Source organism: Microtus pennsylvanicus, chromosome 1 (genome assembly GCF_037038515.1).
Source record: "Microtus pennsylvanicus isolate mMicPen1 chromosome 1, mMicPen1.hap1, whole genome shotgun sequence".
In the NCBI taxonomy this organism is placed as follows: Eukaryota; Metazoa; Chordata; class Mammalia; order Rodentia; family Cricetidae; genus Microtus; species Microtus pennsylvanicus.
The window spans coordinates 50,376,413-50,401,759 of record NC_134579.1 but is presented as its reverse complement, the minus strand read 5'-3'; the positions used below and the strand labels follow the sequence as shown (position 1 = coordinate 50,401,759).

General features: G+C 40.4%; 1 protein-coding gene across 1 annotated transcript in view; it reads right to left on the bottom strand.

The window, feature by feature from the left end:
• Positions 1-25,347, bottom strand: part of Morc1 (MORC family CW-type zinc finger 1) — a 192,738-nt gene that overhangs the window by 56,309 nt on the left and 111,082 nt on the right. Inside the window, exons 15-17 of the mRNA XM_075992002.1 lie at positions 10,485-10,613; positions 8,481-8,583; positions 4,849-4,987 (exon numbers count right to left, since the gene is read on the bottom strand). Coding sequence (XP_075848117.1) covers positions 4,849-4,987; positions 8,481-8,583; positions 10,485-10,613 — 371 coding nt within the window. The remainder of the gene's footprint in view (positions 1-4,848; positions 4,988-8,480; positions 8,584-10,484; positions 10,614-25,347) is intronic.

Here is a 25,347-nt window from a genome sequence, read left to right as displayed (position 1 = left end):
CCCAAACTGGAACACTGGACTGAAATCCCAAGGTCCAAATCAAAAGCAGAAGGAGAGAGAGCATGAGCAAGGAACTAAGGACCACGAGGGGTGCACCCACATACTGAGACATTGGGGATGATCTATCAGAAACTCAACAAGGCCAGCTGGATTGGGTCTGAAAAAGCATAGGATAAAACCGGACTCGCTGAACATAGCAGACAATGAGGACTGCTGAGAAGTCAAGAACAATGACACTGGGTTTTGATCCTACTGCACGTACTGGCTTTGTGGGAGCCTAGGCAGTTTGGATGCTCACCTTACTAGACCTGGAAGCAGGTGGGAGGTCCTTGGACTTCCCACAAGGCAGGGAACCCGGACTGCTCTTTGGGCTGATGAGGGAGGGGGACTTGATTGGGGGAGGGGGAGGGATGTGGGAGGTGGTAGAGGGGAGGAGACAGAAATCTTTAATAAATAAATAAATAAATAAATAAATAAATAAATAAAAAGCTAAGAACCAAGTAGCTAATAAAGATATTCAAGTATTGATGAAAAAAATTGACCTGGAGCTAATGAGTCCTTAGATTTGTTATGTGTAATAAGACAAATTTGGATTTTGATGCAGATAAAAACTATCAAAGCTATCCTGGACCTATTTAAAAGGTCATCCCATGTTAGTCATCCTCTACTCCTTTTTAAGGAGATATTGTGGCTATCGGGGCATGTGTATTGTAAGGCATTATCTGCTTTCCTATGATTATCTAGCTATTTGTGAACACTCTCGATGGAAAGTTGGCTCAGGGGTGTACAACATCTAGCTACATACCGTCCCTTAAGCCTTTATAAAGAGATTATGGTAGTCAATGATGGGTAAGATCTTTTTCCCTCAGGGAAATCTAAGACAGGATGTGCATGATAGAATGCATGTACTGATGATACATAAGTCTGGAAGGTGGAAGAGAACAACCTAAGCCAGGCACAGTCATCTGTCATGTAACAGAATCTTAGGCTTTAATAAACAAATTTATAAAGGAGGAATATGTCAGAGCCCATGGATGTGGATCATCTGTTCCACATCTTGACTAGAGATCAGAGAGTACAGGCCTATTCTTGCTCATTCAAGGTTATTACAGAAACTTGGACCATGGTGAGGTCACTGCATATCCTGCCTAAACAACAGAAGACTTAACTCGGGATATGGTCACTTGGTGTTTTAGGTATAGAAAAGGTAATTGCTCTGTTTGTTCTTTGTATCGTGGTAAAGAAGTCTTTTGCCTCCCCCCTTTTGAACTGGGATATATAAAGCATATGATAGATAAATGCAGGCTGACTCAGTATTTACTGACAAAAACAAAAAACAAAAAAAGAAGTAAAGATAATGGGCCAAGGAGTGGTTTAAATAATATAGTTTCTGTGTGATTATTTCTGGCTGAGCCCCAGGAACCAACAAGTGGCCTCCTTCCCACAGACCACTGCTAATGAGAGGCTAGTGGGAGGAACAAGGAGGTGGGTAAGCATAATTACATGGTTTATACTTTATGACAGCCTGATGTAAGAAGACAGACAAATGAGTACTAGATATGAAACATGTTGAATCATGATAGTAAATTAGCCTATTCTTGGTTATTTGGCAATATTCAGCCTTCACCCGAATGTAGCTTATCTTGATACTGAGTGGAGCCCATGCTGCTTCTCTGACCTCCCCATCCCCATATCTATGGACCCTTGTATGTGAAAGAGTTATTCTAAGGCAGTGGCTCTCAACCATCCTGACACTGTGACCCTTTAATACAGTTCCTCATGTTATGGTGACCTCCAGCCACAAAATTATTTTTGTTGCTACTTCATAACTATGATTTTCTACTGTTATGAATCATAATATAAATATATGATATGTGGGATATCTGATATTCAACCCCCAAAAAGCCATGACCAAGGGATTGAGAACCATTGTACTAAGGGCAATCAAGAAGGCAACTTCATACTGTTTTCTGCATGGCTTTCAGTCTTCCTTCTGACCCTAGGTAGACATCACCAAAGTAGAGTTATTGAATCCATGTTACTTTCACAGATTAATTTTAAAAAAGGAGAATTGAGGTGGTCTTTCAAAATTCTTCTATTCAGTGATTCCCATGTTTTGCAAAGAATTTTGATATTCTGAAAACATAGCTACATCACACAAAAACTGAGTTTGCTTTTCACAGTTATCTGAGCTTCACCATGAGGAATCAGAGTAAGGCTCGTTGCCAAGTCTTCCTTTATGCCATTCTTGCTTCAAATGCTCTGATGTCCTTCAATTTACTCTAAGTAGACTTCAGGATAGAAGTTCAAGGCCACTTCCTTTATCACAGGTACTTATTCTAAAATGTCTCTTGAGGCTTTCTCAGAATAAACTTCCACACCATTCCAGGTGTGATCAGGCATTGCTGAATTAATGATGGATGTCTTATTGTGGTTGGCAATTTGAAAATCCTCATTAGATTTGGTAATTAAAGAGACAGTTTGGTAACTGGAAACACGATTTATTTACTGTTGCAACCATGACTTGCTGAGTGCTCAGCATCCACCAGGCACTGACTTAGGTAATATTGAGTCATGGTAGTCATAGTTGAGACATTCCCTGCCTTCAAGAACCTTACATTCTCATATTCCAGTTACTCTGAACTTTCTACATGGTCTAACCTTGGACATCCCCAAAAGCAAACATTCAAAAATCAATGACAATTAGAAATTAACCAGCTGTCTGTAACTGGGTAATTGACTAGCACTGAATCCTTGAAAGTATATTATGATTCTAGACTGTTTTCCCATACAGATTTTTGTAGAAACTTTCCTTTCAGTAAAGGAAAAAGACAGTGAAGATTCTTATAGTCTTTGAACAAGATTCCACAAGTGATGCTAAATTGCTCTTAGAATTGAAACAAACTGAATCTAAAATCCTGATTTAATTTGTGTGTGTGGGGAGGGGGAACAAACTATCAAGAAAGAGAGAATAAGCAGAGTGGATGTTTCCCATCTATTGACTTCATCAGCTTCTGTTAAAATCTCCATCTCAATGATAAATAACAAAATCTGACTTTAAACAAACAGTAAGCTAATTAAGACTTGTGCATGGCACTATCAATATCCAATTGTCAATAGTGACCTCTTAGGAAGGAAAATAATATATTCAGAGATGGTCAAAAGATAAAATCAACTCCAATGTGTTGATGTCTTTCCAAAGCTTCAAGAAGTGAGAGAAACTGAGAAATGACTTTAAAAAGAAGAGATATTTCAGAACAGAAACATCAGTATTTATCTATTTCCTCTTAGTTAAAATAACCACAGACTGATATAGCTTTACTTCTGGCTTCTTTTATCACACCCAAGACTAGAGGCTTTATAAACGAAATAGAACAGCGAGATGTGCTTGAGCAGCAGGCAATGCTTCAGGATGTGTTGCCCAAGTAATCCTCACTATCATTCCCAAACTGACCAAGATGCCAAACTAAAGGGGGAGGCCAGTCGTGTTAGCACCTCAGCTGGGGTCCTACCCGCACTGTAGATCTCTAGCAAAGTGGAAAGGTAGGAAGAGAAAATTAAACATTTGGTTATAAGAAACAAAAACTGATGTATGTTGGATTGAATCCCACCCTATCACTGGATTTTCCATTCTAATGAGTCTTTTCTTTTTATTGTTGTTGTTGTTTTCTGGCATCCACAGATGAATCAATAATTCTGAATATTTACTGTTGACCTTCTCAAATGCTGCTGGAGAAAACTAACTACATAAAGCTTAAAATGCTAACTTTGGGTGCTGAGTCTACAAGCAGAGATCTCACTCTTAGTTAAGAAAATAGGGTTGGGGGTGACTCAGTGGGTCGTGCACATGCTACATGCGTGTGAAGACTCTTGGTGCAGCGTCACACGTCTGTAATCCTCATGCTCCTGTGTGAGATGGGAAGTGAGAATGGGAGATGTGCAGAGGTTCTCAGGCAGCCAGCCTGGCAAACGTGGCTTTGAATGACAGAAAGACCCTGCCTCAAACAAGACAGAAAGTGACAACCGACAACCAACACCCAAGCTTGTCCTCTGACCTTCACAGGTACTTGAGTGTGCACACATGCGTGTGTGCGCACATACACAGACACACTTACACTCACTCACTCACACTGAAGCAAGCAAACAATGTGAAAAATGAAGACAAAAATAAATGAGAGGAGAGATGGAGAAAGGAACAACAAAGAAGGAGAGAAAGCTAAGAGTGAGAGAGGAGGGAAATGATCGAAATACATCAAATGTATTACAGAAATGTCATGAAAATCCCCTTACTTTGGACAGTTGATGTATGCTAATAAAAATAAAGGTCATGGGATTTTTCTGTATGTCACAGTTCTTTCACTGAAATTCTTATAATTACCTATTTATCCATAGTAATGCTTATTCTTACTGAATTCTCTTAACAATAAAAAATGCCTTTGATATTCTGTGTTAATAGGCCAGAGTTGTCTAAAAAAACTCTTTACCTAAAATGTCCACCCCCAGCAAAGAAGCCTGGTGAGGCAGGGGGCAGGGAAGGAGGGTAGCCTAATTTTCGAAGCTGTGCACATGTGGCTCCCTGTCTTGAACACCTGATCTTAAACAAGCGCAGAACTGTAAAGCAGAAATAAATACCTTATTCCCCGCATGCCTTAGTACATTTGCAGATATTTTTATAGAACCCCCCTTACTCCATGTTTGCCTTCAAAATAATTCTCAGATGCAAAAGTAGCAAAAGAGAAATACAAAAAAGCCATGTACATTTTATCTGAGAAACGATATTGGTTGATGTGTATGTAAGATATCAGCAGATCAGGAGCAATTGCTAAATTTGGAAGGGTAACAGCTCACCTGGGGCTGTGCTTCCGCTAGCCTGTTCTGGTACCTCTGCACCGACTCTTGCAGTTGTTTCTCTTTCTCGTCTTTTGATGGCGGTCTTCTGCTCATGGTGCCCAGTGGGATAGAAGGCAGGTGCTCTGGCTGATTACAGCTTCACAATCAACAAAAAAACAGATTAGCATCAGAAGAAAGGGTAAGGTATAAGCTGACTGTAAAGGATGATTTACTTCACAAAAGTGTTATATTTTCTCTTATACACACAAAATTCAAATATAAAGCAGGGTTATATGACTTTGGGGGGGCAATCTGTCATCTTAAATTTCCAGTTGGCATGGGAAAGAGCTACAAAAGGGGGGGGCACATGTGTTTATGAGGATGGGAGAATACAAATTATTTTGCTGATGGCCCACTTATCCTAAATTATATAAAACAAGTATTTTTTTTTATAAAAAAAAAGTTTCAATTATCTCAATACTAACAAACATTTCCTCACCCTGGGCCCCAAATTTGGTTTCAAAATCCTGTGTCCGTCCAAAAGATAACAAACAATTCTGTGTCTGAGACACATGGATCTTGTTTGGAATCACTCAGAGACAGTGACCACCATGCCATGCAGTGTTCAGGGACAGCTCTGGGGTCATAGAGGCTTGCACAGAGGTCACTAGATAGCCAGAGCAACCCACACTCACACATCTTTCCCAAATGACCTGTTCTCAACGGCCTAGTGCTTGGCAATCATCCTGGCTCCGAGTTTTGTGTATTTTACAGCCATGAATAATTCTCATCATAGTTACAAAAAATAACTAAGCCTTTATTACGGAAAGCTTGGGGGCCATTTTGCTTTAATTTTTAAAAATGCTATAACTATGTTCTAGAGAGGTGAATCCATCAATTTTTTTTTTAAAAAAAAAGTGAAATTGTCTAGTTTGTCTTGGTATCAGCACTAGATGCAGAGAGGAAGGAGCTGAACTCTCTGAGTGCAGTTCTGATTGGAGGCGTGACTCTGTGCAATAGCAGTATGGAATGCTGATGTCAACCTTTTGGGTCTCTTCTAGGTTATGAAGTTTTCTGCTATTCAGACAAAGAAGCAGGGGAGAGTTGCATCCCATCAGTAAAAGAGGAGGGGACAAACTTGCAGAAAATTTTTGTGTGCTGGGCTTGGAAAGGGAGGAGGCTAGCAATGGGGAGTGCCTCCTATCACTGGAAACAGGGAAGAAAATATAAGACAGATGGAAACTGCCAGCTCTGTTTTTTAAGACTGCGAGTATGTATTTTTCTTGCCCCCTACTAACAGAGAGAAAGTGAAGAACTACCATCAAATTCAAGCAAGCTGTGAAAAAACACTTAATCCTACCTTCATGTGTTATTGGCTATTATTGTTATTTTCAAAGAAAGGTACTGCATAAACAAATCCAAAGGATGGCTACTGTATCTATAGCTACTGCCAACATGAACTCGAAGACATCTGTGGGGCAGTACCAGCACAGTGCTCTGTTTCTTGTGAGAAAAGAACCTTAAAGCCATGTGAGGTTTTCATTAGGAACAAAGAAAATTAAATCTTTTATAGCAATGAAGTGCATCCAACTGTCATCCTTCAAAGATTTTTGGTCATAAATTTTAAAATGCAGTACAACCTCTATGTATTCTGCATCCTTTCCACAATTCGGGGGGTTCGGGTTCAGTCAAATAGCAGGCATCAGTTTTGTCCTGCTGGGGTTTGGTGATCCCTGAACTCAATACAGATGAATGCATATCATGAATAAAATGGGAGTGTGCTGGTAGCTATTTCTCAGCGACTGTGACAAAAATGTCGTTTCCCTCTGTGATCAAACTGGAAAACAAACAAGACTTCAGTAGCCTCAACAAGACTATCTCCGTTTTACCTTGTAGCGGCTGCTGGCCTTGAATGCTACCATGTGTACGATGGTTTGAATTATTAAATGTATGTAGGTAAACTGGGTTCCCTGGAATGTATAGGATGTTTTGTATCTGACTCTTGGTTTCAGGTTCACTTTGAAGTGGGAATCCCTAGCATGTCACTCAAGACTGCTGAGTATCTGAGACTTCTCCTCTTAGAAATGGGATGAGTTCCCAGGGCCTTTGTAAAAATAAAATGGCGTAACGTACAAATCCTATAGAAGAGAAAGCATGATGTTTCTGTCTCAAGTTCAATTTTTTACATACATGCAAATGCCACCCGCTGGCATTGACTTTGGGGGCAACGAGGAAGCAGCTTTGGACTTCCAGCTGTGTTCTCTGGATGTACAGACAATGGCATGTCTCATCTCAAGACTCAGCTCGTGCACTCACAGAGTGCATACACAACCATTTCACTTTATTTAGATGAATTTATTTTATATGCTTCTATCTAAACTTAACAGGGCATATATCTCTGGGCATATGTCAAGCCCCATTCTTCAGGAAGGCAGGCCCACTCACCAAAGCTGAATCAGAGAACTCAGTGAGATCACATGACAGAGCCCTAGTCTCCACTAGGAGTCATCCTATCTACACCACTGATCTTCAGTGCCCCATGCAGGAAGGGCCCGCTCTCAATTAGATGCTTTTACAGCTTGCTAAGCCTCCTGCTGCTGTTTTATGCATATTTTATTATAATCTTTTCAGTGGAAATGAGATACAGATGGTCAATATTGTGTCAGCGTGTTTAAAGGTTCAGAGGCGTCGGGAAACTATAAATAGAAGCACTTTCTGGAGTTTAGATTTTCAAGGTCCATCAGTTTTCTGTCAAAACAACTAAATTTGTTTTACCACCCCTTGCAAGTGGTATTATCTGGATGAGTGAAAGGGACAAAGTTAATGTAGTCCTCAAGACGATTCTGCAATGCTCTGAGAGGCATCACTAGTTGCTAAGGGAAGAGGGCAGGAGCGTGACAGTTCAGGGTTGCCGGGAAACTGGAAGTAAAGAAAGCTGTGACGAACAGCTTCCCAAGCCTCTGGGTTTTGTTTTCAGAGCTGGATAAAAATGCTTCAACAAGAATTATGACCCTTAGTGTCACTATTAGCAATAGCGGTCCTCTTACCCATCGGCCCTAAAGAGTTAGAGACGTTTGTATAGAAAGCAATGCTGGGGCGAGGATGCCCCTGTTAAAAAGGAAGATTAACTCCTTTTCCCTAGGGAAAGACTATTAGTCTAAACGGGCTTGTAAGAACATCGACAGCCATCAATATTTAATCAGCCCTTTTTCCCATTTAGTCTGAAATTCTTCCTCCGGCAGAGAAAGTGATGAAATCGATATATGACTTAAATAGTGAAAAAGAACACATGGCCTAAGAGTGTAGTGCCCCTGGATGTACCCTCTCAAGAACACTCTGGTAAGATCAGGTTGTGTGCCCTGTGAACAACCGGGAAGACAGAGTCAGGAGGCCAAGGCTTCCTGCCAGGGAAGGGTGGAGCTGCATACACCCCAGGACCTGAGTTTTGTTGCAGCAGATCTCCTTTAAAAGACAGAAAAATACACTAAGAAAACAATGTTCTCATAGGTAGCAAGGAGCTAAAGAAGGGTTTAAAGAGAAACTGGCTTCTAAGCTAAAATCTTGCTACAGCTAACATGTGCAAGGCTTGTAAGGTACACCTTGGAAATTCTACACTGATAAGGTATTATTCAAAAACTCATCCACAGTACCTGTTTTCCAGGTTGTTGGGATTATTAGCACAAATCCACATGTCAGGGAATTCTTCCTGGTAATTAGAAAGGGAAGGCAGGACTCTCCATTTGAGACAAAGATCTGACCAATCAGGAGAAAAACATGAAAGAAGTGAACGCATCATTAAAAAACAACAGCAACAAAAACAAGTTGGTTCCGAGATGCCCAAAGTAGTAATGCGTTCACCACACATCCCATGCCTGCTGGCACGGCTATTCCAGGCTTCTGTGAGCTATGCAAGAAGCTTGTCAAGAAACGTGCAGACACCATCACTGCTGCAGCTCCCTCCAAGTTAGATGCTGTTCCTTTGAAGTAAAGGAAACTTGCTAGATCTCATTCTCTTTTCCGCTAAGAATTCCAGTGACCTGACTCTTATATTTCCAGCCTAATCCAGTCTACTCCACTTTCCATGGTCAACCGTGCTAAGAAGGAAGTGAAGATCTGTAAGTCATTCACACCTTGCCTTCTTCCGTCCATAGGGTCCCCTTATTCCACAATCCACTCTGATTGCTTTGTGTGTTTTCCCTTACGATTCCTCCTTTCTTTAAGATCCAAGGCACACTGCTGTCTTTAGGCTAAAGCCAAGTTTAATCCTGCATTCCCTCTTGACACAGAGGTAAACAATTTGTGCACTTCTGAGGTAGAAGCAGTTTGCAGAGCTGAGGAGCACCTGAACCACCTCCGACAGCCCGTGGATCTTGGGAGAATGACTTAATTTCTGTTTCAGTACAAACATCTGTAAAATATAAGATTTCTACCAGCATTTATATAAAGAGGAACTAAGGTTAAAATGGCTTCCTAGTATTAATGATGATGAAAATAAACACAGAGAAACACTTTCTTGACCACTTAGCAAACTTGACACTTATTAGATTATATATTCACAACTTTATGATGTAACTATAAGCACCAGGCTCATTTTCTCAAGAGGAGATTAATTCTCAGAGCGATACAATGACTGCCCCCATCCTATAGACCCCTTCACCACTGGAGACTATATTTTAAGTACTTGGCAGGTATCAAAGATACATTTATTATTGGCCATTAAAATTGTCAGCTGGCAGGCTGTCATCAGTTACCTCAGTCATACTTTCTAAACATGTTCTATATGTTCCTTGTATTAAACTGCACTGCCACGTATTAGTTCATGCCTTACACCTGTCCCTTAGGTCTTCTATTACAAGGAACTCTACCATCACTGGTTTGACCTCCCTTCTGTTCTGGTCCTGCACCAAGTCATCCTTCATGGAGTTGCCTTCCTTCAAGTTACTCATCAATTCCCCTGAACCACTCCCATAAGAAGACATGGGAGGGACTCTGCTGGCACCCATCTCTCTCCCCCACTGAACTGCTAGGGAAGAAAGCACATTGTCTTCCATTCCATATAGTGGCTTGAAATCATACCCAGTGCTCCGTGACTCTCTGCTGCTCTCCTTCTACCGGGAATTTCCCAATACCCCACTGCTTACCAAAGTGAAAACTAGGCCTAGAATTCCAGACCTCATAAAGGCATTTACCCAAGAAAATGCTTCTAGCTTTCATCATTTGGTCATCCTCCACTTATTCTGTTATTAGATTACAGAATCCCTGTTAGTCTTAGACAAGTATTACATACAGTAGGAAAGTGGCTGCTTCTAGTCCTCCATCACAAATATTTCAAATAAGGTGCATCTCTGAGATTGACCCTCTTTCCCTGGGCCTTACCTCCACTCAGCTTTGTCATAACGACTATCCCATATCTCTGTCGTGAAATTTTCTCCTCCATTTCCTCACCCCATTTTTTTTCACTGCAGGTTCAAAGAACTCTGCATCCAACCCTTCCCTAGCCTGACTCGTCCTCTACTGTACTTACTTTAAACTCTTGCCTTGACAGAAACCTCCTTAGAAAGAAACACCATGTTTTATCCTCTTGTCCTTTCATCACCATGACTTGAACATTTAGGAAATCACGACTATCTGGCAGCGTGGCATTCAGCACTCACCACACTGTAGGATGAATGGGATAGCCATGGCTTGTCTTCTTCGGCACAAGAGAGACTCTACAGACCTGTCCGTGTCTTTGCTGTGTTGGTATTTGAACTCATCCCAAAACACTGTTAAATTTCTATTACCTGAAGGAAAGAAAACAGACAACATATAATACAAATGTTGCAAGTCAACACAGTCAAGATGATTAACTCGGAGAGTTTAGATGCAAGCACATATACAATATGGTTTCAGCTGTGTAGGAGCCAATGCATAAATAAGAGATTGATGTGTTGGTTATCGCCAAGTTGGGTCTTTAGAGATTAAAATATGTTTGCTGATTTATCTGCTCTTGCATTTTCAAATCATGGGCAGTAAACGGGCACCATTTTTAACAATGAAAATAAAGACAATAGCAGTTATAAAAAGTTACATCTTTATTGTTGCAATAAAACACAGTGACATTTAAAGTATTATTCTTAAATATTCCCAGGAAGAGCTGTGCTAATTACACTGTAAAGGGCACTTTTAAAATGACTGCCAGAAGTATTTATTACTCCTATCACACAGCTAGAGTTGTCTTGAATCCTTATATCATCTCTGGTTCTGGTTTCTTCCTGGACTGCTTTATGTTCCTCCCTAACCCTGAGTTCTATTCCCTCCTTGCTTGGAAACAGTTTTCATCTTAGGAGACCACTTTTGTGTTCTTATCCTTTGATGTAGGGATTGTACAGCTGTGAAAACATTACAGCATTATTAGAAGAGCAAAAATTTGGAAATCATATAAACGCCTATGGAGAACTGCTAAACTCCGTTCTCAAACTGTAGTAGAACCCTAAGCACCTTGAAGAAGAGGGAGGAAGAGCTAAACGTAGTGTCTTACCAGGTTCTAAAAGCACAACTTAAAAAAAAGGGATACAAGGCAACACCAGATAATGTTTTAATGTTTTTATAAGTTATAAAATTTGTAAACATATATCAGGTTGGACATACTTTTCTCAAAGTATGGAGAAGAAAGTTTTGTTTTTATTTTTTCCTCTGAGACTGTTTTTTATTTTTTTAATTAGATTTAAAAAAAATACCAATCCAAGTTCACACTCCCTCTCCTCTTCCCATTCCCACCATACATCCTCCCACCCCACCCCCATCCAATCCTCAGAGAAGGTAAGGCTCATTGCTTTGTGGAAAGCCCAAGTCCATCCCTACTATATCTAGGCTGAACAAGGTATACATCCTAAGAGAATAGGATCCTCAAAAGCCAGTACATGCAGTAGGGATAAATCAGTCTGCTCTAGCCATGCAACTGTCAACCACATTCAGAGGAACAATACCACTCTTGGGCATATACCCAAAAGATTTTCAATCATACTACAAAAGCATTTGTTTAGCTATGTCCATAGCAGCATTATTTGTAAAAGCCAGAACCTGGAAACAACCTAGATGCCCCTCAACTAAAGAATGGATAAAGAAAATATGGCACATTTACATATTAGAGTACTACTCAGTGGGGGAAAAAAACAAAAAACAATGACATATTGAATTCTGCATGCAAATGGATGGAATTAGAAAACACTATCCTGGGTGAGGTAACCCAGACCCAAAGAAATATGAACATAGTATGTACTCACTTATAAGTGGATACTAGCCATAAACAAAGAACATTGAGCCTATAGTTCATGATCCTAGAGAAGCTAGGTAATAAGGTGTACCCAAAGAAAAACATATATAGATCCACCTGGAAATTGGAAACAGATAAGATTGCTTGAAAAATTGGGAGTATGAGGGTGGGGGAGAAAGGAGGGTAAAAAGGGAAGAGAAAGGGAGAAGGGGAGAGTTGAGGAGACCCTGAGAGAATGGGATAGTTGAGATGGAGGAAAGATAGAGATGGTAGCAAAGAAAGAAATATCGTGATTGAGAGAGACATTATAGGGTTAACAGAAGCCTGGCTCTAGAGAAATTCCCAGGAAAACACAAGGATGACCCTGGCTAGGACCCTAAGGATTAGAGGAGAGGGAGCACAATCTTGACTTGCCCTGTGGTCAGATTGATGACTATCTTAACTATGACCAAACAACCTTCATCCAGCAACTGATGGAAACAGAGGTAGAGATCCTCATCAGTGCACTGAACTAAGCTCCCAAAGTCCATTGAAGAGTAGGAGGAATGAGAATACGAGCAAAGAGGGCAAGACCTTGATGGGTTCACCAAGGAAACAGTTTATCTGAGCTAGTAGGGTCTCACCAACTCTAGCCAGACTGGAAAGGAAAGTTTTGTTTTTAAAAAATTAAAGGTTTATTTTTTTATGAGTATGGGTTTTTGTTTACACATACATTTGTGTACCATGTGTACCTGGTAGAGGTACCTACAGAGACAAAAGATGTCAAGCCACCTGTAACTATAGAATTACAGGTGGCAGATCTCTGCACCAGGAGAGCCATCATTGGGGTGAGTTTCTGACCCGCGGCAGCAGCCCGGGACACGGAACTCAGAAGTTCCACATCCCCCTCTATACTTCCTGGGCTTCCTGTAGGGCCTATTCTCCCTGCATACTGCCTCTCTCTTCCCACCCAGCTTGCATCCAGAACCCTCCCCCCTTCTGCCTCCCTTCCCTCTTAGGGCACATAACATCACCCAGTTCAGCCTGTCTGGGCTCTGGAGCCAAATCATGAAGGCAACCAGGCGGGCTGGAGCTCCTTTGTTTCAATAGCCTGCCTGCAGCAAGCAAGGTAGGTGCATTGTTTACAAGCTACCCAACCAGCACAGGGATCTGATCTTGGCACCAGGAGAGACATCACTCGAGCACCAGGAGAGGCATCACTGGGGGGTGCCATCACTGGGAAGGCACATCAGTAGACAAGGAGACCTGATCCTGTAAAAGAAGATCCATGGGGGAGCATTAGGAAGAAGAGATGGGCAGGCGCCAATGCAAGAATTCACCCAACAATCTGAAAAGCAACATGAAACCACCAGAACCCAGAGACCTCACAACAGGAGAACATGAATACCTTAATCAAGAAGAAGTAGAAAAAATTGACTTTATGAAAGTGATTGACGCCCTTAAACAGCATGTAAAGAACGCCCTTATAGAAATGGATGAGAAGTATAACAGAAAGTTTGAAGAATTGAATAAATCAGTGAATGATACCCTGGGAAACCAAGGAAAAACAATCAAACAGATAATGGAAACAGTTCAAGACTTGAAAACTGAAATGGAGGCAAAGAAGAAAACACAAACAGAGGGCAGGCTGGACATGGAAAATCTAGGTAAACAAATAGAGACTATAGAAACAAGCATAACCAACAGAATACAAGAGATAGAAGAAAAAATCTCAGATTCTGAAGATACCATAGAGAAAATAAACACAATGATCAAAGAAAACAGCAAGTCCAACAAACTCTCATCACTAAACATTCAAGAAATATGGGACACAATAAAAAGACCAAACCTAAGAATAACAGGAATAGAAGAAGGAGAAGAAGTGCAGCTCAATGGTCCAGAAAATATATTTAATAAAATTATAGAAGAAAACTTTACCAACCTAAAGAAAGATATACCTATGAAGGTTCAAGAAGCATACAGAACACCGAATAGGCTGGATCAAAAAAAAAATCCCCTCGCGACATAATAATCAAAACACAAAGCATACAGAATAAAGGAAGAATATTAAGACCTGCAAAGGAAAAAGACCAAGTTACTTATAAAGGTAAACCTATCAGACTTACACCTGACTTCTCTATGGAAACCATGAAAGCCAGAAGGTCCTGGATAGATGTACTTCAAAAACTAAGAGACCATGTATGCAAGCCCAGACTACTATATCCAGCCAAGCTTTCGTTCACTATAAATGGAGAAAACAAAATTTTCCAGGATAAAAACAAATTTAAACAATACGTAGTCACAAATCCAGCCTTACAGAAAGTAATAGAAGGAAAATCACTAACCAAGGAGTCCAACAATGACCACAATAACTCAGACATCTAGAGACTCTTCACCAGCGCAACTCAAAGAAGGGAAAACACACAAACTCTGCTATTAAAAAAGTGACCAGAGTTAACAACCACTGGTCATTAATATCACTTAATGTCAATGGACTCAACTTACCTATAAAAAGGCACAGGCTAAGAGATTGGATACGAAAACAGGATCCAACATTCTGCTGTCTACAAGAAACACACCTCAACCACAAAGACTGGCACCTACTCAGAGTAAAGGGCTGGGAAACGGCTTATCAAGCAAATGGACCTAAGAAACAAGCAGGTGTGGCCATACTAATCTCTAACAAAGTTGACTTCAAACTTAAATCAATCAGAAGAGATGTAGAGGGACATTTTATACTCATAACAGGAACAATTCATCAGGATGAAGTCTCAATCCTGAATATCTATGCTCCTAATATAAAAGCACCCACTTATGTAAAAGAAACATTACTAAAACTCAAGGCAGCCAATTAAACCACACACAGTAATAGTAGGAGACTTCAATACTCCTCTCTCACCAATGGACAGGTCAATCAGACAGAAACCTAACAGAGAAATTAGAGAATTAATAGAGGTAATGAATCAATTGGACTTAACAGACATCTATAGAATATTCCACCCAAATAGGAAAGAATATACCTTTTTCTCTACAGCTCATGGAACCTTCTCGAAAATTGACCACATACTCTGTAACAAAGCAAACTTCCACAGTTACAAAAAAAATTAGTAACGACCTAAGTCTTATCAGATCACCATGGATTAAAGTTAGAATTCAACAACAATGCTACGCCCAGAAAGCCTACAAACTCATGGAAACTGAACAGTCAACTACAGAACCATACCTGGATTAAGGAAGAAATAAAGAAAGAAATTAAAGTCTTCCTGGAATTCAATGAAAATAAAGAAACAACATTCTCAAACTTATGGGACACTATGAAATCAGTCCTAAGAGAAAAAGCTCATAATACTTAGTGTCCACTTAAAGAAAACAGAGAAAGCACACATTGAAGACCTAACAGCCCACCTGAAAGCTCTAGAAAGAAAATGAAGCAGACTCACCTAGGAGGAGTAGAAGACTGGAAATAATCAAACTGAGGGCTGAAATCAACAAAATAGAAACAGAAAACAATCCAAAGAATCAATGAAACAAAAAGCTGGTTCCTGGAGAAAATCAACAAGATTGATAAACCCCTATCCAAACTAATCAAATGGCAGAGAGAGAATATGCAAATTAATAAGATCAAAAATGAAAAGGGGGACATAACCACAGACACAGAGGAAATTCAGAAACTCATTAGATCTTATTACAAAAGCCTGCATGCCACAAAACTAGAAAATGCAAAAGAAATGGACACTTTTTTAGATAAATACCATATACCAAAGTTAAACCAGGACCAGGTGAACAATCTAAATAGACCTGTTAGTTTCAAAGAATTAGAAGCTGTTATCAAAAACCTCCCTACCAAAAAAAAGCCCAGGACCTGATGGTTTCAATGCAGAATTCTACCAGAACTTCCACGAAGACCTAATACCTATACTCCTTAATGTATTTCACAATATAGAAACAGAAGGGTCATTGCCAAATTACTTTTATGAAGCTAGAGTTACTCTGATACCAAAACCACACAAAGACTCAACCAAGAAAGAGAATTACAGGCCAATCTCACTCATGAACATCGACGCAAAAATCCTCAACAAAATACTGGCAAACCGAATCCAAGAATACATTAGAAAAATTATCCATTATGATCAAGTAGGCTTCATCCCAGAGATGCAGGGCTGGTTCAACATACGAAAATCTATCAATGTAATCCATCATATAAAGAAACTGAAAGAAAAAAACCATACGATCATTTCATTAGATGCTAAAAATGCATTTGACAAAATTCAACATCCCTTTATGATAAAAGTCTTGGAGAGATTAGGGATACAAGAGTCATACCTAAATATAAAAAAAGCAATATACAGCAAGCCGACAGCTAACATCAAATTAAACGGACAGAAACTCAAAGCCATCCTACTAAAATCAGGAACACGACAAGGCTGTCCACTCTCTCCATACCTCTTTAATATAGCGCTTGAAGTTTTAGCAATAGCAATAAGAAAACATAAGGGGATCCAGGGGATTCGAATTGGAAAGGAAGAAGTTAAACTTTCGTTATTTGAAGATGATATGATAGTGTACATAAGCGACCCCAAAAACTCCACCGAAGAACTCCTACAGCTGATAAACACCTTTAGTAATGTGGCAGGATACAAGATCAACTCCAAAAAATCAGTCACCCTCTTATACACAAAGGATAAGGAAGCAGAATGGGAAATCAGAGAAGCATCACCTTTCACAATAGCCACAAACAACATAAAATATTTTGGGGTAACTCTAACCAAGGAAGTGAAAGATCTATTTGACAAGAACTTTAAGTCATTGAAGAAAGAAATTGAAGAGGGTACCAGAAAATGGAAGGATCTCCCTTGCTCTTGGATTGGGAGGATCAACATAGTAAAAATGGCAATTCTACCAAAGGCAATTTATAGATTCAATGCAATCCCCATCAAAGTCCCATCAAAATTCTTCACAGATCTTGAGAGGACAATAATCAACTTTATATGGAAAAACAAAAAACCCAGGATAGCCAAAACAATCCTATACAATAAAGGATCTTCTGGAGGCATTACCATCCCTGACTTCAAACTCTATTACAGAGCTACCGTAATGAAAACAGCGTGGTACTGGCATAAAAACAGAAAAGTCGACCAATGGAATCGTTTAGAAGACTCGGTTTTTAACCCACAATCCTATGAACACCTCATTTTCGATAAAGGAGCTAAAAGTATACAATGGAAGAAAGAAAGCATCTTCAACAAATGGTGCTGGCACAACTGGATGTCAACCTGTAGAAGAATGAAAATAGACCCATATCTATCACCATGCACAAAACTCAAGTCCAAATGGATCAAAGACCTTAATATCAATCTGAACACACTGAACCTGATAGAAGAGAAATTGGGAAGTACCATACAACATAAGGGCACAGGAGATGGCTTCCTATGTATAACCCCAGCAGCACAGACATTAAGGGCAACATTGAATAAATGGGACCTACTGAAACCGAGAAGCTTCTATAAAGCAAAGGACACTGTCATTAAGACAAAAAGGCAACCTACTGACTGGGAGAAGGTCTTCACCAACCCCACAACAGACAAAGGTCTGATCTCCAAAATATATGAAGAACTCAAGACACTAGACTTTAAAAAGCTAATTAACCCAATTAAAAAATGGGGCACTGAACTGAACAGAGAATTCTCCACAGAAGAAGTTCAAATGGCCAAAAGACACTTAAGGTCATGCTCAACCTCCTTAGCAATCAGGGAAATGCAAATCAAGACAACTTTAAGATACCATCTTACATCTGTCAGAATGGCTAAAATCAAAAACACCAATGATAGCCTTTGCTGGAGAGGTTGTGGAGGAGGGGGTACCCTCATCCATTGCTGGTGGGAATGCAAACTTGTGCAACCACTTTGGAAAGCAGTGTGCTGGTTTCTCAGGAAATTCGGGATCAACCTACCCCTGGACCCAGCAATACCACTCTTGGGAATATACCCAAGAGATGCCCGATCATATGACAAGGGCATTTGTTCAACTATGTTCATAGCAGCATTGTTTGTAATATCCAGAACCTGGAAACAACCTAGATGTCCTTCAATGGAAGAATGGATGAAGAAAATGTGGAATATATACACATTAGAGTACTACTCAGCGGTAAAAAACAATGACTTCTCAAATTTTGAATGCAAATGGATGGAAATAGAAAACACTATGCTGAGTGAGGTAACCCAGACCCAAAAAGGTGAACATGGGATGTACTCACTCATAATTGGTTTCTAGCCATATATAAAGGTCAGTGAGTCTATAATTTGATATCCTAAAGAAGCTAAATAAGAAGGTGAACCCAAAGAAAAACATATAGTTATCCTTCCGGATATGGAAAGTAGATAAGATTGCTGGGCAAAAAAATTGGGATCTTGGAGGTGGGTTGGGAGGGGGGTAAGGGGAGATGGGGAGAGAAAAGTGAGAAGGGGAGGATGGGGGGAACTTGGGGAAACGGGATGATTGGGATAAAGAAAGGTTGGATAGGGGAGCAGGGAAGCACATATCTTAATTAAGGGAGCCATCTTAGGTTTGGCATGAGACATGGACCTAGAGGGGCTCCCAGGTGCCCAGGGCGATATCCCCAATTAGTTCCTGGGGCAGCTGAGGATAGGGAACCTGAAATGACCCTATCCTATAGCCATACTGATGAATATCTTGCACATCACCATAGAACCTTCATCTGGTGATGGATGGAGATAGAGACAAGGACCCACACTGGAGCACTGGACTGAGCTCCCAATGTCACAATGAGGAGTAGAAGGAGGGAGAACATGAGCAAAGAAGTCAGGACCACGAGGGGTGCACCCATCCACGGAGACAGTGGGCCTGATCTATTGGGAGCTCACCAAGGCCAGCTGGACTGTGACTGAAAAAGCATGGGATAAAACCGCACTCTCTGAATATGGCAGACAATGAGGGCTGCTAAGAAGCCAAGGAAAATGGCACTGGGTTTTGATCCTACTTCATGTTCTGGCTTTGTGGGAGCCTAGCCAGTTTGGATGTTCACCTTCCTAGACCAGGATGGAGGGGGGAGGACTTTAGACTTTCCACAGGGCAGGGAACCCTTACTGCTCTTCAGACTGGAAAGGGAGGGGGAGAGGAGTGGGGAGAGGGGGAGAAGTGTGGGAGGAGGGGGAGGGAAATGGGAGGCTGGGAGAAGGCAGAATTTTGTTTTTCAATAAAAAAAAGAATAGAAAAAATGAGTTTGATTTATGTGGTTACTGGGGATTAACATCAGGGCCATGGGATGTGAGAATAACTCTCTAGAAAAGGAGCTATATCCCCAGTAGCCCTGTTATGTGGTCTTAGTCCACCTCATTCTCTACTTCTCAAGCTTCCAAAGCACTACTCTCTTGTATTTGAAATAGCTCATAAAAGTTTGTTTCTCTGATTTTCATATTAACTATTTTATCTTTGTTATCTCAGGGGTGTTCTATAGATTTAAAAGACATAGAGTACTGTAGTAGTCTGGATGAAAATGACCCCCAAAGACTCAAAGGGAGCAGCATTATTGAATATGTGGCCTTGTTGGAGGAAGGGTGGGCACTGGAGACGAAGTGTGTCACTGTGAGGAGGAAGGGGGAGCTTTGATGTTTCAGAAACTCAAGTCAGGCCTAATGGCTTACTGACTCTTCCTGCTGCCTTCAGATCTGGATGTAGAACTCTAGTTACCTCTCCAGTGCCATGTCTACCTGCTTTCTTTCATGCTTGCCACCATGACAATAATAGACTAAACCTCTGAACTGTAGGCCAGTCCCAATTATATCTTTCCTTCATATCAGTTGTTGTGGTCATGGTGTCTCTTCATAGCAATAAGAACCCTAAGACAAGTATATTCTGGCTGTGATACATATTATTTACAAAGTTTTGGGCAAGCAGCAAGTTTTCTTATCCATCAAGTGCATGCTGGGCAGTAGACAAAGGTGCTTGGTGCCAAGTCTGGCAATGTGAGTTTGTCCCTAGGATGCACACAAGAGAGCCACATCCTCTATACATGTGTCCCTAGACATAAGATAAATAAATGCAATAAAAATAATAAGACTACAATTATAAAAAGTAAATGATGACAGTAACTTGCCCTCTAGGATTAATATAAAGATAAAATGTGAGACACATTAAAACAAGAATGAAAAGATTCTGGGAAGAGAGAGAGGAGGGTGCTCTCAAACCTGTCTTACCATGGAGACAGAAACATCATTGGCAGAGTCTTGAGTGTAACTACTTTGCAACATTGGAGCCTATCAGGATTACAAAGTCAGTTCAGCTCCTAACTGGTGGTCCTTCCCCAACCTTTACTCCTTATCCTGTGATGGACAGCTGTGCTGATGTCCGTGGAACAGCGGGTGCACACATTGAAAACTGGAGAGTAGCAAAAACACCCCGCTTTCCCATTATCTCTGCTTAGGATCTGAAGAAGCCAAGGATGCAGCAGGGCCACTGATGTCACACATCTCTGTAGCTTACAATGACTTCCAGGAGATCTGAGGAACTACTACCTTTTTCTTCAAAAACCCTTCTCTGTTCCATGTTCTTTCCTTTTGGAGCTATATCTAGCAAGCTAGACTTAAAAACAACAATGTGTACAAGACAAATATAAGTGACCAGAAGGTGACAAAATATCAGAAATGCCTGAAAAGACTTACATTTACACCTTAGGCTGATCCTCCACACAAAGACCTTTCCTACAACAAATCCAACACGAAACATAAGACCAGCAAAGGTGAGAACCATGTCCAGAGTTACAATGCCAGCAGATTCCAAAACAGTTTTCAAGATCAACATCAGCAGGCATACAAAACAAACGGAAAACTAAACCAACAGAAGCCATCCACAGAAAACATCTACAAAGACTTTAGAGAAACTTCTAAAGAGGGAGGAAAGTCAAGAAATGATGTAGGTGGGTCCTCTTTCTATGTGTTAACTTCATTGATTAATAAACAAAACTGCTTGGCCTGATAGGTCAGAACATAGGTGGGTGGAGCAGACAGAAGAGAATGCTGGGAAGAAGGGAAGTGAGACACATGCCATAGCTCTCCTCTCTGAGAGAGACACCATCGAGCCAGCCATCAGGTCAGACATGCTGAATATTTCCCGGTAAGCCACCACCTCGTGGTGCTACAAAGATTATTAGAAATGGGTTAATCAAGATGTGAGAGTGAGCCAATAAGAGGCTATAGATAACAGGGCAGGCAGTGTTTAAATGTATACAGTTTGTGTGTTGCTATTTCGGGTGTAAAGCTAACCATGTGGGAGCCGAGCAGGATGAAAGCAGACCTGCTCGCCTCCTTTCTACAAAGAAAATGATGTAAAACAAAATTAAAGTACCAGAGAAACATAGATAATTCTACTTACCTGAGGAGCAGGAAGAAAAATGACCCAAAGAAAGGGAACAGAGCCTAAGAGACCAGGATAACACACCAAGTGGGCCAACACACAGGCCATCAAAGCTCTAGAAGGATGGGCGGCTAGGAAGATGACTCAGCTGGCAAAGCAACAGCTATGCAGGCGTGGGCATCTGAGTACAGATCCTCCATACTCACTTACATGTGACAGAGCATGCCTATGGTCAGCACTGAGGAGGCAGAGACAAGATCGCTGGGTGGCGATGGCTAAACAGTTTAGCCCAATCAGTGAGCACCAGGGTGAGTGAAATACGCTGTGACAAAGACTAAAGCGAAGAGTCATGAGGAAGAGACCGGGTGTCACCCTCATGCCTCCGACTGCATGCTCACAAACATGGCACTTACCTGCTCATTCATACTACAGAGAGAGAGTAAGCTCCAGAAAAAGGAAAAACATAAACAAAGATCATATAAATAAATAATAACTGACTTTTCTTATATGTGATTAAAGGCATGAACAAAAATATCACATACTAGAACCTTAAGAACCTCTAGGTAGTACAAACTCAACATATAACAATACCCATTATAATCATGGTGTTCAAAGACAAAGATAGGAGTAAAAGCAATGCTGAGTGGTAGAGGCTGTTTGTAGTGTGTGCGCATGTAGTATGTGTGTACATATATGTGTGTGTGTATATATATATATAAATTGTAAATAGATTTGTTTTCATGCAGTATAATCTGATTACAGTTTTCCCTCCCCCAACTCCTCCTAGATCCTTCCCACCTCCCCACACACTAACCCCATGCCCTTTCTTTCTCTCTTTAGAAAACAAACATGCAAACAAAATAAACAAATAAGTCAGAATTTTAAAAAAGAAAAAGCAGAAAGACACATACACCCAGAGTAATATTACAGAAGTAAAGCTGCTACATATTCAAAGTAAACTGCTGTAACTTTAGTGTATTAAATATGATGTACCCAAAGCAAATGGCTAAAGAACATATGCGACAGAAATTAGGAACGGATGGCAGGAACAGCAGCGCATGCCCATAATCCCAGAGCCCTGAAGGTGGAGGCAGCGTTACAAGTCTGAGGCCAGCCTGGGCTGCATAATGAGACCTCGTCTAAAAAAATTAAAGAGAAAGGAATATAAATATGTCATTACAATTATTAGGCAGACACAATGGAAGAAAGTAAAACAAGAGACAAGGAACAAATACAAAGTTGTAAGGCATCCAGAAGACAATTAGCACAATGACCAAAGCCCCTCCTTATTAGAAATTACTTTTGTGTAAACAGAATGTAGGCTCCATTCAAAAGACACACATTAGAACGAATTAAAAATATGATTTCCATAAGTGCTGTCTAGATGCAAATTAGATGCAAATGAGACCATGAAGAAAGATATCTCCTTTGATACCGAGATGGAAAATGGTTACAAAGAAAAGTACAAAAAAAGGATATTTCCTACAAAAAAAAAAAAAAACAACCAAAATAGAAGAAGCATGGCTCTGCAAACATTAAACAAAACAGATTTAAAAGCAAAACAGGTCACAAGAGACAACGAAGAATCTTATATGTTAATAAAAGACTCAAAAGAGCAAGATGATCAAACAATCACAGACAGATGCGCCTAACAATAAGCTGAAGCCAAACAGGAAGAAAACTGGTGAAGTTCTAAAAACACTTTTACAAGAGACAAATACTTTACTCTTAACACAGTTTTTATGCTACTTAAGATCCAGTTTTAGACAGAAATAAGTATATAGAAGTTTATTCATTTCATCTGGGTTTTCCAATTTGTTGGTGTACGGTTGTTCATAACAGTCTAATGGGCCTTTGTGTTTTTATAGCACTGGCTTTAGCGTTTCATTCATTCTTTCTTTTCTTGGGGCCTTCTCCTTTTTTCTTGCTCTAAATAAACACCAGGTGGTGGTGGTGCACACCTTTAATCCCAGCACAGCAGATCTCTGAGTTCGAGGTCAATCTGGTCTAGAGAGTGAGTTCTAGGACAGCCATGGTTATGCAGAGAAACCCTGTCTAGAAAGCAACAATGACAACAAAAGAACTCCCAGGGTTTCTTTTGCCTTCCATCTTCCGTTCTAAATTCCTCCCACTCCTCTTCGCTGCTGGCCTACTACACTTTAGCTATCCTCAACACAACTAACCTTTCCAAACTCAGGAAAGAGATTAAAATACGTGTGGTATACATAGCATGTTCTCTGACTATAATAAAAATAAAATTTCATATCGTTTTAAAAACAAAACAAGCAAAGCCCCACTAAGTGGAATGGTGGTGTGACTGGTGTTCCTGGGACTCAGAAGCCTGGAAGCACCCCTCCCTGCTTCTCCTCTTCCCCTCTCTCATGGTCCCCATGCTCCAAATTTACTCAGGAAATCTTGTCTTTTTCTATGTCCCATGTATCCATGTATGTCTCTCTTAGGGTCCTCATTGTTATCTAGGTTCTCTGGGACTGTGATTTGTAGGCTGGTTTTCTTTGCTTTATGTTTAAAAACCACTTATGAGTGAGTACATATGATAATTGTCTTTCTGGGTTACCTCACTCAATATGATGTTTTCTAGCTCCATCCATTTGCCTGTAAATTTCAAGATGTCATTAATTTTTTTCTGCTGTGTAGTACTCCATTGTGTAAATGTACCATATTTTCCTTATCCATTCTTTGGTCAAGGGGAATTTAGGTTGTTTCCAGGTTCTGGCTAGGACAAACAATGCTGCTGTGAACATAATTGAATACATATCCTTGTGGCACAACTGAGCAACCAAAAGTGGTACTGCTGTGTCTTGAGGAAGGTTGTTTCCTAATTTTCTGAGAAATCACCATATTGATATCCAAAGGGGATGTATCAGCTTGACCTCCCATTAGCAATGCAGGAGTGTTTGAACAGCGTACTATTAAACACTGTCCTCATTTGGTTTCTGTTGCTATGATGAAACACTGACTGTAGTGGTTTGAAAGAAAATGGCTCCCAAAGGGAGTGCCAAGATTAGGAGGTATGGCTTTGTTAGAGTAAGTGTGGTCTTGCTGGAGGAAATTCTGTAGGGGTCGGCATTGAGGTCTCATACATGATCAAGATATCTCCCAGGGTCTACAGACCACTTCCTGCTGCCTGCAAGATGTAGAATTCACAGATACCATGTCTGCCTGTGTGCTGCCATACTCTCACCATGATGACAATGGACTAAATCTCTGAAACTCTAAGCAAGATACCTCAATGAAATGGTTTCTTTTGTAAGAGTTGCTGTGGTCATGGTATCTTTCCACAGCAATGGAAACCCCAAATAAGACACTGACCAAAAGCAACTTTAGGAGGAAAGTGTTAATTTAGCGTCCACTTCTACGCCATAGTTCATCACTGAGGTAAATCAGGGCAGGAACTAAATCAGAACCACTGAGGAATGCTGCTTACTGGCTTGTTCCCCATGGCTTGTTCGATTTATTTTCTTATACAATCAAACCTGTCCAGGGATAACACCGTCCACAGTCAGCTATGACCATCAATCATTAATCAAGTATGCCTCAGGAACTTGATTATGGACCAGTCTAATGGAGGCAGTTCTTCAAGTGAGGGTCTTTCTTCCTAGATGACTGTAACGTGTATGAAGTTGACAAACAGAAATAACAGAAAGACCCAATGAGTCAAAGAAGAAATAATGAAGAAATTAGAAAATACTTATCAACAAGTGAAAACAAAAACTGCAATATACCAGGATTTCTGACAAGATCAAAGCAATGTTGTGAAAGAAATTATATCTATAAGGGATCATAAAAAATGATTATCTTACCAGGTGGTGGTGATACACACCTTTAATTCCAGCACTCAGGGAGTCAGAGACAAAGAGACCTCTGTGAGTTTGAGGTCATCCTGGTGTACAGAG